General features: G+C 38.3%; 1 protein-coding gene across 1 annotated transcript in view; it reads right to left on the bottom strand.

The window, feature by feature from the left end:
• The window catches only part of chn1 (chimerin 1), a 39,147-nt gene extending 23,958 nt beyond the window's left edge, over positions 1–15,189 (bottom strand). Inside the window, exon 1 of the mRNA XM_084421836.1 lies at positions 14,901–15,189. Within this exon, the coding sequence (XP_084277962.1) occupies positions 14,901–15,035 (135 nt within the window). The 5' untranslated portion in view covers positions 15,036–15,189. The remainder of the gene's footprint in view (positions 1–14,900) is intronic.
• Positions 15,190–15,636: the final 447 nt, after the last annotated feature.

Here is a 15,636-nt window from a genome sequence, read left to right as displayed (position 1 = left end):
CTAGTTATAAAGCAATCTAAGTCATTAGTTGTTTTGTTTCAGGACCCCATTGACATCAACTGATGACCCAACACAATACTAAATTACTTTATTGTAGCAAAAATGTTTTGAAAATGAAACTTTGAAAAGTAGTAAAATTACCATGAACTGTATAGGCACAAAACCGGCTATACCGGTCCATGTTGGCACGTGATTCATTTCGACGCTTCTACCAAATTACAACAAAAAAAGCAGAGTTTGAGTTTGATTGGATGTAGAAGCTCTGACGATCTTTTTACAATTTTAATAAGGTGAAAAGTCTATACGGTAATTTTACTATTCTACCCACACACCTATTCATAGTGAAAATCACAGCTGAAGTCGACGCTTAAACTGTTAATATCTGACTAAAATGATGAGATATATTGTTAAAAAACGTATATCTGCAGAGCAGAAGGTGCTACACACGATCAGACAACACATTTGACTCTTTTACTCCTTTCAATAAATGCTCTTATAGGACTGAAATTTAGAGTGATTTATAGCACAATGAAGTCTTTAATCTCAAAAAGAGCTGGAAAAATTTGCATCGCCATGAAATGTCTCCTTTCATATCACCCACTTCTTATAAACACAAGCCTCATTTTAGCAAACCACGCAAAAAAAAACTGGAATGAAAATGTTCTGGTTATGTAAAATGTTAAAAGCGCTGTTGAGTTTGCATAATAACCGTCAGCTAACCTCATTTCCCGTTCATCTTCACTCTCTCATACACTCACATGCAGATGAAGTCGGTGACATAAACATCATGATTTCACCGGCTTACAATCATTGAAATAGCTCAATTCCATCATTCAGTGCCCTGAAATACACAGTTAAGTTTGAGAAAGTCTCTTCTCTGCACTGCAGTGATGTGGGTGGTTATGTTATATAACGTTATATAAGGACGGAGTGATGCATAATCAACAGCGCAGGCGATAAAACGCTCAAAGCACCATATATGATGAATGATCACACACACCGGAACTGGGAGGCAAGGTTTACCACGCACATCACCGTCCTCTCAATGCTCTTACATGCAAAAAAACGGTGAGATCCAACAATTTAACTATACATGTCAGAGACGTCATCATACTATTACTCATAATCTCTGAACAAACAAGGTATTAGAAGAATATTTGGGTTTCAATACAAGTTACACTCAGTCACCAGCATTTGTGGCATAATGTTGATAACTACAAAAAGAGAATTGACTCATCACTTATCACTTTCTTTTGGCAAAATCTAGGTACAGTGAGGCATTTCTAAAGGAAGGCCATTTTTTGAGGTTTTAAAAGCAGAAACGTGAACGGTATCATCGTAAAGTGCATACATAAAAAGGACACGTGAAACAAAGATGCAATCAAACTTAAACTTGACCAAATGCAAAAAACATGTGTAATATTGGGAAAAAAAGAAAGGTAAAAAAACCCACTAAATAGCTTAACTATTTAGAGTTATGTTGCCTTTGGCTTGCTCAGTTGGGGATATTTGGGGATATTTAATTTAATTAATCAATCAACAATACTATTGATCAGCATTACCAAACGTGGACGCTTTCCACTAGAAACAAACATTGATGTACTATTTTAATTTAATACTGTGAAGCTGCTTTGATACAATTTGTATTGTGAAAAGCGCTATATAAATAAACTTGACTTGACTTGACTTATTCCGTGTGAACGTACATTAATACTTATATTAAAACTATTAAATATGTATTATTTGAGATGTAAAGCTGTTTAAAGCTACACTGTGTAGGATTTTCTCCCATCTAGCGTGAAATTGTTTACGACTACCAACTGAATATTAGTTTCTAGCTCCTCCCATTCCGAGGGCGTTTTAACTCCTACAGTGGCCGTATTATTTCACAGGGTTCCTGCAGGTTTCAGTTAGTCAAATTTAAGACTTTTTTAAGACATTTTAAGACCATAAAGATTGAAATTTAAGACCTACACGACGCATTGCCAAAAAATATTCAAATCAAAGAATTCATTTTATTTCAATGAATTCAGTAATTGAAAAAGCATTAACTTAATTTACAGATAAAGCAATCACATTAGTAACCTTCCAGACCCAACAACGCGTGTCAGAGAAAAGAACAGAATCAGATATAATTTTTTTATAGAAAATTGTACTTTGCATATTATAGGCCTACTGTAAAAACACATAATTATTAGTTGATTTTAGTTGATCATAACTAGAGATGAAATGGCATGAACATTTCATTTAATTATTATAGTGCCAAAAATTATCACTGTTATCACAGAATCCTGTTCAAAAAGTACTAATACTACACAATGAAATCAATTCACCAAGTTTTATGTCGAAAAACAGCAAATAACAAATAAAATTAGCATCAATACGCACTAACATAAACATTAAAATAATACGATTAAAAATGATAGCCAGATTTTATGTGTCTTGCAACATGTTATATACTAACATGTACAAGTTCAAATAAAGTTGACAAAAAAAAGGTTTTTATAAAAAGATAAACCTCACATATTTCAGACTTTAATTTATCTTGTTTGACTCATTCTTTTTATAAAAAATGATTTAGTGACATTTACAATACACTTTAGCTTATCTTTTATTGTTAATAGTAAAATTCGGTCCGATTTTCCCGTGGCGTCTGTCGTTGCTATGCAACTCCACAATGACAAAAAAGTTTTAGTGGCTAATGGATTTCCACCGCCGAAAAACGCTTGCTGTAGCTCTGCTACAAGATTTATTTACGGAGAAGAGAAAAACACCCGTAGTGTTTGGGTGCACCCGCATCCTTCATGTCTTTTTTCCTGTTGCTGCGCCTGGAAAAAAGCGAGTGCGTCGCTTCAGTTATAAGCGCGCTTACCGCGCGCCTACATTTGAATGAACTTGAGCGCGAAAAAGACGCGATATGTGAACTGCCTCTTGGCGAGCGACTTCGATACTTTTTTGCTACTTTGTAATAACTTTCTGCGGCCAGCGTTTCTGGAAATGAACGAGGGTAAAACAATTTTAAGACCTGACTAAATGAAATTTAAGACCGCGGATGAAAATCTGGCTGTTTTTAAGACGTTTTAAGGCCTTAATTTTAAAGTTCAGAATTTAAGACATTTTAAGACTTTTTAAGGACCCGCGGGAACCCTGTTTCAAATCTGCCGGCAGTCGCGAGTAATCTCCCCCTCGCATTCGTCACGGTGCCACTGAGTGTAAAAACACGAAAGGCGAAGCTTGAATTTGCAGGTATGTCCCTCTTTGGCACATGTATTTTCAAGATGGAGGCGCAACATGGCTGCCGCCATTCGAGCGACTCGCTCGTATGTATTCTAAATGGCAGATTCTACGCTTACGAGAATACTTGATTAGTTGGTAGAAGTAATTACACATTAATGAGCACATATCAAGTGTTTTTTGCTAAGAAATCAACTTAAAAAATGACACAAATAATTGTTTTTAGAGTTGGTTAATGGTTTGTTTTCATGGCAACAAAATTGGAAAATGTTAGAAAGCATTTTTTTCCCACACTAAAAACATTTTAACATGCATCTCGTTTATGTTTTGCAGCTATACTATTGAGAAAGTGAGTGTTTTAATATTTACTGCACAGATTGGCCTCATTTATTTCCATAGCAACAGATCTTTGCTCATTTTAAAAGGAGGACAAGTGGAACTACATTTGTGTGTTAATCCACATTATGCCACTCCATAATCATCATGTGACATGAAAATGATATTCAGAAAGAAAAAACTAAATTGAAACAAAACCATTCCAGTGATTTTTCTCAGTTCCTTTGCAGGGAAACGTTCCTTTAAAATGCTGTTGTTGTTCAAGTCCTGCTTCTTTATCTCCATCTCTCTCTCTCTCTCTCTCTAAAATAACTTTCTCGTTCACTTCCTCTGGCTGACACACAGTGTTCTGCTCATCGATTGTGTTACGCAACAGCTACATTCCCGTCTCCCCCGCATGACAGGAGAGCAAGGACAGACACACACACTTACACTAGAGACTATAATCAAGTGTTTTAACCCATTCCTCAATATATCACACAACACTTGTTTCTGGTATATCTATAAAATATCCGTGAGTTTTCAGCCTGTCACTGGGACTAACTTCAGTCCAATCTTTAAAACCTCAAAAACTTGAAATAGTCACGAGGGTCTAAAGTTGTTCTTCCCAACCCACTGATTTGGAGACAGATCTGTGGCGCTATTAAAGCCTATCAGTGTACAAACACAAAGCTGATCTAGCCAGTGTATAGATGTGTATAGATGCCCTGATGAGTTTACGGATGTGCTAAATAGGTGTGAAGCTTTAGTTTCAACCATCAGATCAGATCAGATATTCAGCTGCTAATGTAGGCTAATGACAATTACTATAGCAATTACTGTGAAACCTGTAAATGTCATTTAAGGAATGAATGAAATCCGATCAACACTGCTTAGGTTTTATTTAATAGCATTGTTTAGTAATATGTAACTAAGGCCCTGTTTACAGCTGGTATTAAGATGCGTTTTGGCCGATCGGATCACAAGTGGACGACACTAAATAAATACAGGAGTAAACGGGGTCTAAAAAATATTCCGTGGTGAAAACAGGCTTCCAGAACAATCAACATTTCCTGTTTTCCAATACTTCTCAATGGATTTTGAGTCAATATTGTGTGAATTATGATTTAAAAATCTTGCACTTTTGAGTTAACATCACATAGTTAAAAAGTCACAATATTTAAATAAAAATGTGCCAAAAAAAAAAGCAGAATTGTGAGATATAATTCTATACATTGTTCACTTGTAGGTCACCTGTAGATTTGGGGACTTTGGGAAGATTTCGACACAGTTACTGGCAGCTAATAGTCTCAAAAAGGCCCCAAAAAAACAACAACACATGAATGACTCTGGCTGAATCACTATCACATGCTATTTTTACATCCGAGATTCCAGCTATAAGGAAGACGTCGAGTGTGTCGTGTGCATGTTTGCTGCCTGGATGAGCAGTGCTGTTCCAGACTGATGAACATCCGCAGAGATTTCTGGAAACCGTAGCGCTCCTAAAACACCTTTACTGCCTGATTCAGTCAACCTGTTCACCCTCTGAAGTGATTCATCCGACTGAAGACACACACACCTCCTACATCAGAGTCCTCTTCAACGACGCGGACTGCTCATCTGTGATCGAGAGGGTATCTAAACAAACACTTTTACATTTAGAGCCTCATTCATGAGTCATAAACGCACAATGGAAAATGACAGTAATATTTACTGCTGTGCGCAATGAGGCTGAAGAGGAGTAAAGAATAATAAATCAACAGAAGTGTATGATAAATGTTGTGAAGGGCTGGTGTTATTCACACGGCTAGAGGGAATTCCGTAGAAAGTGTGACGTGCAAGATGTGACAATGTTAACATTTCACCAGTGACGATTTTCTATCACAGTGGGGATTTTCCACTGACTGACACACACAGGGTTAAATCTGTCCTGTCCAGTGTGTTCCACTAATGTCAGACTGGTTTTGTTTGATGTAATGAGCCCTGTGGCTCTCCATGCAGCAGTTACACCAGAAAATAATCATCATGGAGGAATACTGACACACACACACACACACACACCTCATTATGCGCACCGAATCTCAGACCACCAAGTAATTTTACGCAATATTACACGTCATACAGCTAGTTAGTAGATCCCTGGAGGAAAAAAATAAAAGAAATCTAGAACTGTCTTCATACAAAAAAAAATTCGCAAAAACACCAGATGATTTAAAGACATTAAAGGTACAATATGTAAGATTTTGACACTAAAATATTCAAAAACCACTAGAACAATGTTATATATTTTGTTGACTTGTACTTATATTAGGGCTGTGCAACGATTAATCGAATCCAAAATAAAAGTTTGTGTTTACATAATATATGTGTGTGTACTGTGTATAATTTCTACAATTATATTTATATAATTTGTATATCTTTGAGAAATATTTGCATGTATATACTGTATCATTTAAATTATATATAAATATGGATATTTTATATATAAATAACACATTTTCCTTAAATATATTCATGCATTTGTGTGTATTTATATATACAAAATAATTATACACAGTGCACACACACACACACACACACACACAATATGTAAAAACACAAAATTATTTTTTTTATTTTATTTATCGTTGCACAGCCCTAATATCCTTAATGTTTCCGACAAGGTTTTAAATCCAGAGAGATCTGCCATTTTAAGCAATGACACGGCCCGTGTAACGTTTCGTCATTAAGCGACAGTACGTCTTTATCATAGATATATATATATATATAAAGAAATCTTTAGCAGCACTTCAACACATATGCCAGTTTGTCCATCTAAAGCAGCATTATTAAATTTAACTTGAGTGTCCATATACAGTAGTGGCCATACATGATGTCCAACCTTTTAAAAATGTACATCTTCACCCTTTATTCAAATAGTATTAATAAATGTGTTAAAGATCTTGCCTTGGAGTCGATTGTTTTATCTGTGATAACTCAATGAAACATGGCACATTTTTGGTCAGGCTCTCGTACAAAGAAACTATGAACACATGGCAAAAAAAAAGAGAGAGAGAGAACCAATGAAATATTAATAACTGATTATGTTGTTGTCAGCGGATGCTTTTTCCTGTCAGCTTTTTGTTTTACTATGCTTTTTTTTTTTTTTTTGCATAGTAAAATAAAACCTGCTGTAGTTTGCCAAATCATTTTGTCAGATAAATACCTGAACCAAGGTTAGTGTTTTTTTCCCCTTCATATTTAAAATATATAAAAAAAAATAAAAATTATTTTTCTCACTATTTGATGTCTATTTGAATCGAGCTTGTAGGGCCATAAAAAACAAATACCCCCTCTGGACATGGCTTTAGCCACTACTGTACCTTTTGAGGCCAAGGTTGATGAACTGGGTCACAGAGGTGTGTTGTTTCTTTTTTTAACCATGTGATAATCTTTTAACAGGCCTAATAGGGGTGAATAGAGAGCGACTGCCAAGGTACACAACCGCAAGTAACCGTCAAATAAACCAATCAGCTCTCAGCAGAGATTCCTCACCAGTGCTCTGCCTCGTCTTATTATCCGTTAAACAGAGGCAGTGTCTCTCTCTCTTCACTGTGACCGTTCCACTGCCAAACAAAAACAAAGCAGCTGATTGGTTAATCCAAATATTCTCAGCCAATCAGAATGGACTGCAATGGCTTTGTCTGCCCTGGCTGAGTAAACATGTAACAAGAACTCAGAGCACTGAGGTTTATTAAAGTAGACATTTCCCATTTTCATCTTTTGCATTTAATGAAGCTAAACTGCACAACAAATTGGACTTCACAATGTCAAAAGAACAAGGGCTTTTTCACACCTGGCTCTTTTAGAGCATTTGTTTCAGAATCTAGAATTTCCCCCCTTAGTTTGGTTTGTTTAGCCATATATTAACAGGGCAATCGCTCTCGGATCCGCATAAAAAAAAAAAAAAAAAAAAGGTCTGAGATCACCTGACCGAGGAGGAATCAGCCCGCTTGAAAACAAATTCTGGAGTGGTTTGCTTGTGCTGGGAGCAATCCGACCCAACCGAGCAGTGACCCAGGCTGTGTCATAATGTTATATAAAAACAGCAGTGTCTGATTCTGTGGGTGAGCACATTATCGCAGCTGAAAACCAAAGAGTGTGTGTCTCTAATGTTGTCTAACTGCTCTTCACCGAAACAGGTGCAATACAAGAATGCCTTGATTCCCATTCTAACTGGTAAATATTATATATGTAGCTGAATGTAGCCACCATATAAGTGTGTGTAATGGCTACTACAGATAAAGCCACAATGAGGAACAAAAACAGGTGTCCTCTGACCTATGAGAGGACAGTTCATTCAACTTATATGTTCAAAAACACTGATTTATTCATGAATTAAACAGGGTGTTGATATAATTTTAACTCTGAGTGACACCTTACAAGGCTCAACCGACTAGCAATGCATCGCCAGTGTAACGCTGAAGCTAACGCTTCACTTTATAGAGACCAATGGCACTGATTCAATGCATTGACCAGCGCTGACGCCATTTCATGGGAAATATCCTGAAACGTTGAAATGATACTAAAAAGATATCGCTTTCCTCTTCGGACATGGCGAAATTATTTTTAATTTCAAGAATATATGACTTAACCTGAAGAAGGACTGAAGCAGGTAATCGATCTTTCTCTCATTCACTGTCTTGTTTAGTGAAAATCTACAGATCCTCTGTACAAATCCCAATGGTAGAATCTTAAGTAAAAAAGAGAGCCATTTGGCGGAAACAAATTACATTCTTCACTCTTGTTATCATTACTAACTTATTTAACATTATTTAACATATCATACGGTAAAAAAACTGCCAGAATGGTTGCCAGAAAGCAACATTTTAGGTTTTACAGAAGTTACATTTATAGTATAATACCGTATTTCATTAACTGATATAATGTTAATTTAACAACCTATTGAAATACTAATATCTGTTCTCTTTCATAGGTTCACTCGACGCTGCGTAGCGATGACTCGATGGGAATGCCCTCAGGCCGGTGCCGACTGTCTGAACCCGAATAGAATCACGTTAATTCAGTGGTTGACAAATTCCTAACTGCTAGGAAGCAGTCGGCTGCCCTTAAGCAGTTTATGCCTAGGAGGGCCCGTGATCCTCCTACTCCTTCCCCAGCGCCTAGAGACCGCTTCGTGCTCTTTGGAGGTGGAAAGACTCCCCCTTTTTACTTCAGGGGGTCAAGATGGGTGTAGTTTGCCGTCACCAGGTTGTCACGACGGACGCCTCTCTGACTGGTTGGGGTGTGGTCTTCGAGAGCAGACCGGCATGCGGTGTTTGGACGGGCGAGCTTCTCTCGTGGCACATAAATTGCCTCGAGCTGCGTGCCGTCTCTCAGGCTCTGGATAATTTTCTCCCGGCCCTGATGGGCTGTCATGTCATTGTCAGGACAGACAACATGGCAGTGGTGTCCCATGTAAATCGCCAGGGAGGCTCGCGGTCGCGCACCCTCTGCGGGCATGCACGCCGCCTCCTCCTTTGGGCTCAAGACATGTTTCCTTCGCTGAGAGCAGTTCACGTTCCAGGGGACCTGAACGTTGCAGCGGACTTTCTGTCGAGACGGAAGCTCAAGTCGGGGGAGTGGATGTTGCACCGCCAAAACAGTGGCTCAAATTTGGAGCATGTTTGGCGAGGCGGAGGTGGACCTTCTTTGCGTCGCAGAGTTCGACACAGTGCCCCCTATGGTTTTCCCTGTCTTATCCAACGCCTCTGGGGATAGATGCCCTCGCTCATCCGTGGCCGGAGTTGAGACTGTGTGCATTCCCTCCGGTCAAGTTAATCTCTGCAGTCCTTTGCAGAGGGAGGGAGTGTGGAATCCGCCTCCTTCTGGTAGCCCAATTCTGGCCATCCCAGACGTGGTTCTCGGAACTGATCTCCCTGGTGGAGGGGTCCCCTTGGCAGATTCCTATCAGGAGAGATCCAGGGCAGGATTTGGCATCCTCGTCCCGAGATATGGAGGCTGTGGGTGTGGCCGATAAGAGGCAATCGCTAGCGACAGTGGCGCCTGGTCTTCCCACTGATGTCCGGGAAACCATTGATAACGCTTGTGCGCATTCTACTAGACAGATGTATTTCTCTGTTTTTGAGTCTTGGTGTTCGGCTCATGCAGTGGACCCAGTAAGCAGCCCGGTCAGTTCAGTGCTGGGATTCCTGCAGGATAAGTTTGTGGCTGGAGTAGCTGCTACCACCTTGAGAGTTTATGTCGCGGCTATCGTCGTCTAACGGGAGTCAGACGAGGTCCCCTTAGGTAGACACCGTCTGGTCTCCTCGTTTATGCGTGGAGTTAGACGCTTGAGGCCTGCACGTCCTATTTGTGTCCCCACCTGGGATTTATCAGTTGTTCTGGAGGGGCTATTAGAGCCTCCCTTTGAACCCTTGGAGTCAGCTTCGGACCGGATTCTGACTCTCAAGGTGGCACTTTGGTTAGCGTTGGCCTCTCTCAAGCGCGTGGGGGATCTGCAGGCTCTTTCTGTGAGTGAGCCTTGTATGGAGGTTCGCAATTTCCCTGGCTTATGAGGTGCGGAAGCTTCCTTCACCTCTGGGCGTTAAAGCTCACTCTACTAGTAGTATCGCATCCTCCCAGGCTTTTTTCAAGGGAGTTCCTGTTTAGAGGATATTTGTGTGGCGGCAGGTTGGTCCTCTCCACACACTTTTATTAGGTTTTATAACTTGGATTTAGATGCGGTCCCTGGTTCCCGGGTTCTTTCTGTATGAACTGGTCGCCTAGGTACTAGTTGAGTCTGGTCTGGCAAAAAAAAAAAAAAAACATTTATAGGAAAGTTCCTTGTTGGGCCAGATCCGGCAGTGCTTGGCTTGGCGTGTGTGGTATATCGTTCCCATTGCGTCATCGCTACACAGCGTCAAGTGAACCTATGAAAGAGAACATGTCGGGTTACTCGCGTAACCCATGTTCTCTGAATAGGGAACGAAAAGTGTTCTTTTTCACTTCCAAAAACTACACATTTAACGGTATTTTACGGTAAAATTAAATGTACTGTTAGATCTATCACAGTTATTCACCGTATATAGTTCGGAAACTTTCTTTTAACCAAGTAACAGTCTTTTACCGTAATTTTTTACAGTGTACTTGCACTCGTTTAAACTACAGTTGCATGCATCTTTCAACCCCTTCACATAAGCACTAGTCAACATGGCCGTCTCGCTGTTGTGTCTTCAGTAGTTTGTTGTTGTTGTTCTGCCTCATCTCTTTCATTTGTGGAATAACAACTGGGGCAAGTGTCGCCACCAAACTACTGCAAAAAAAGTTCAATGCGTATATACGAGCTGAGCGTACAGAGTAAGTGCAGTTAGAAAAACCTGTCAGCGCGTGTGTGTATGTGTGCACTACGCCGATGGTTCAATTTGTCACACGCACTGTGGCGTAAAAACTTCGGCTTGCTTTGTGATTAAGAGTCAGATGGAAAAGAGGGATAAAACATGTATGGAATGACTGCTTCAAAACACAGCGGTTAAAATTCAGCCTAAACCTCTAAAACCGATAACAGACGAGATTTGCAAAGACAGCAAAGGATAGAAAAATTGCTTAGTATGAAAGTGCATCCAAAAGAATAACCCCATCTTACATAAGTGTCCATGAAACACACTCTTAATGTCCTCAAGCAACCAAGACACAGCGTCTCTCTTGCCTGAACTGCCACAGGCCACCATGAGGAACCAGGCCATGTTACACAACATCAGCTGATATGGAGATACTTTGATAACGGTTTCAGCTTATATGATTATTCTGTTATGAACAACAAGACTTGTGGGTAAAAATAGGATTCAGTAAAGATCCAAACAGATGAACTGAGCTGACGTATTACCAAAGACAGTGTTTGCTTTGACCACAACAGGATCTCAGTGTGTGTCACTGCAACACACCAGTGACATTAGATCTGCTGAAGATAAGTGTCTCTTTCCTTACACTGAACAGACAGAGCCACAAAACACACTGCCCAGGGAAATTCAGAAAACAAGGCATATCTGTCCCACACGGACCTGAGATCAACAGAACATCTCAAATACAGTCATCATAATATTTATACTCTTGAAAATGCCTTTTCCAGCCATTGTTTGTGAACAGATTGAGCCTCAGCGAGGAGTAATTACTGCACGTTTAAATCAGCACTGATTATCTGATTACATGCATGAATTAATGTGGAGATAAATTGACTGTGTGCATCTGTCAGCTGCTCATTTACTCAACATCAATCACATCTGTACAGCAGGACAATTCACACACACACACACACACACACACACACACACACACACACACACACACACACACACACACACACACACACACACACACACACACACACACACACACACACACACACACACACACACACACACACACACACACACACACACACACACACACACACACACACACACACACACACACACACCTGCTGAAAGTCTGACATTTCGGAAAAGTAGCCCAAACTATCCTTTAAGTACAGATTTATTTTTATTACTTAACTTTGCTTTTGGCCATTCTGTCATTTATGTGGACAGAAGGACTTGTCTCGTCACCATGACAGCAGATCTTTCATCACTCGCATCCAAGTACACAGCAAACACTCTTCAAGACGTTGATGATTACAAATATTAAAAGTAACACAAGGTAAATATTCTCTACATATTAACAGCGTCGCATACAGAATCACAGGCTTGTTTCCTTTTATTTTCCTAAAAAGGAAATATTTCAGGATCACAGATTCACAGACAAGCACCAAAAAAGTGATGCTATTAACCTAGTTTTTCATTTATTTATTTTATGGCAAAATTAATTCAGATGGCTAATTTTTCATCAGAACTTGTCAAAAAAATAAATAAATAGATTCACCAATTAACCCAGAAGTCTCTTACAGATAACTGATACAATGTAACAGATATTTAATTTAGTTTAGTTTATTTAGTCAGCAACTTTTCACTTTTAACTCTTTCTCCGCCATTGACAGAACTTTCTGGCTTTCCGTGTTTTCACTGTAATACGGCACAGAATCTCCTGATCAAAACATGTGAAAAAGAAGCAGAAACAAGCGATAAAAGCATTGCTTATGCACTTTGTAGTCTTTGACAAAAACACAATTTTCTCAGCTTTTTGTTTAAAGTGTTGCTTTTTTTAAATGAAACTTACCCATATTCAAGTGTTGATAAAAAAAGAATGCATGACAGTAGATTAAAACGTTTGTTGTTGTGAGATGTTTCTTTTGATATATTGGGGGCCATGAAATTTTGTGAAATTTATCAAATGCTGGCAATTTTTTGGTGGAGAAAGAGTTAATAAATAATCAGAGTTAATAAATATTGGTATTTTATAATATAGGAGTCTCTTCTGCTCACAAAGGCTGCATTTATTTGATGAAAAATTCAGTGATATTGTGAAATATTATTACAATTTAAAAGAACTATTTTCTATTTTAATATATTTTAAAATGTAATTTATTACTGTGATGGCAAAAACGATGATTGTGCTGCTTAATATTTATGTGGAAACCGTGATCCTTTTTTCGGGATTCTTTAAAGAATAGAAAAAAACCCAGCATTTTTTAAAAATAGAAATCTTTTGTAACATTATAAATGTGCTTACTGTCACGTTCGAATGATCAATTTAATGCATCCTTGCTAAATACATTTTTTTATTTCTTTCAAGAAAAAAAAAATTTGTCCTGCCCTCAAACTTTTCAACAGTAAAAGTTGAAATAGGCCTTGAGCATAATATAAAATCTAAAATATAATGTTGCCCACTTAGATTAGCTTAAATGTAGTTAACTACTATTGATTAATCATATGTAGTGTAGATGAATGTTATATAAAACAGGGAGATTATCTTGACTACAGTTGGACTGTATTGATGCTGTCCTTCAGCATATTAAAACATAGCTCAAGTTTAGTAAAAAAAAATAAAAAAATAAAAAAAATCAAGCCAAAAAGAGCAGAGCACAAACACAACATTTTTCTACAGGATATGCTTTTTCCACTGATCTGGACTTTTATATGGAATATATAGTGTGATATATGGTATGTACTAGGGCGATTAATTGCATCCAAAATAAAAGTTTGTTTTTACATAATGTATATGTGTATAATTATTTTGTATATATAAATACACACACATGCATGAATATTTTTGAAAATATTAGCATTTTTATACTGTATATATATATATATATATACAGTGCAATGCATAAGTGAATACACCCATGCTAAAGTTGACTAAAAAGAGGAATAAAAAATAATATTTTGGAAATTGAACTTAATGCCTTAATTAAAAAAATGTGGAAAAATCCAACCTTTAAGGACACCAATTTTCTTTGTGAATGAATAATGTATCGTAAATAAATAAATGTTCTTCCTTAAAATACATGGTGCATAAGTTAGTACATTGCTCTCAATGCTAATCAAACTAGCTTTTAGGCTAACTGAAATAAAACCATGCCAATCTCTAGGTATGGTGAAGGCTATGTGATGATGTGGGGCTATTTTAATTCCAAAGGCCAAGGGAACTTTATCAGGATGCATAGTATCCTGGATCCGTGAAGTAACTGGCCTTTAAAAATAAAAATCTGCCTGCCTCTATGGGAATTTAACATAGGGGTGTCCAGACTTATGCACCATGTATTTTAAGGAAGAACATTTATTTATTTACGATACATTATTCATTCACAAAGAAAATTGGTGTCCTTAAGGCATTAAGTTCAATTTCCAAAATATGATTTTTTATTCCTCTTTTTAGTCAACTTTAGCATGGGTGTATTAACTTATGCATTGCACTGTATATATATATTTATATATAATTTATATTACATATAAATATAAATATTTTATATATAAATAACACATTTGTATTAAATATATACATGCATGTGTGTGTATTTATATATACAAAATAATTATACACAGTACGCACACATATACATTATGTAAACACAAACTTTTATTTTGGATGCGATTAATCGTTGCACCCCCTAGTATGTCCTTTTTTTGTGTGTAAATTGTATTGTCTTATTTATTTTTTTGTATGTACTTTTACATAACATCCTCCTGGCCAGGGACTGCAGATGCGAATGACCTTTACAGACAACTCTGGCAAAAACACAAAACAAACCTAAACATTCGGACAAATACAGTGTGGTGCACAAGACCAAGGTGGCACTGAGGGATCATATATTCATACCCAGAATTCATATTCATAAATATGGTTGAGACTTGAGGTCATCTGTGGGCAAAACTCATGAAATCTCATCTGTAGAAGAGCAGACAAACACACAGAGGCATGCTGGGTAATTGCAATCTCACCCTCTCCTCCAGCTCGTCTCCGTGTGTCTCTTTCCCGTCGGGAATGTCTCTGCAGACGGGCAGCGCTTTCTTCAGCGCCGGCTCGCGGTTCAGGGTGGTGTAGCCCACGTGCTCGTAGATGGGGTTGATGGTCATCTTAGATATGTATTCGGCTGCTTTGGTCTCGATGTACAGCGTGATCAGACCGTCCGTCACCAGGTCGTGGATCGACTCGAAGCGTTTCTCCCCCACAAAATGCTTCCCATCGTAAAAGAGACGGAAGTTCCGGGTCTGATTCCCAAAGCTGAAAGAGAGAAAGAGGAAATGAGCGTGTGTTGGACTCGAGTGCCGTAACACACAGCTGTGAGAAGATCCAGAGAGAAATGATGAATGCACATGGACACACACACACACACATACTGAACATCCATGGTTGTATCAACTTCCTGTACTTGTAGTAATGAGGGCAAAGAGCTCATATGTTGATCAATACAAAGACCGGATACTCTTCTTCCACACACACACACACACATATTCTTGTACATCTATCTTTATGAGGACATTCATTGACACAATGCAATCTCTAGCCGCTTACACTAACCTTACCCATCACAACTAAGTGCCAAACCCGAACCCTTACCCTAAACTGACCCTTAACCTCATTATAACCTTATCCCTAAAACCAAGTCTTGACCCTCAAACAGGCCTTTAAAGGCTCTCAGAAAGTGAGGACCAGCCAAAATGTCCTCTCTTTACT

This window comes from Rutilus rutilus (assembly GCF_951802725.1).
Source record: "Rutilus rutilus genome assembly, chromosome: 10".
Taxonomy (NCBI): domain Eukaryota; kingdom Metazoa; phylum Chordata; class Actinopteri; order Cypriniformes; family Leuciscidae; genus Rutilus; species Rutilus rutilus.
This window is presented reverse-complemented; position numbering and strand designations above follow the sequence as displayed.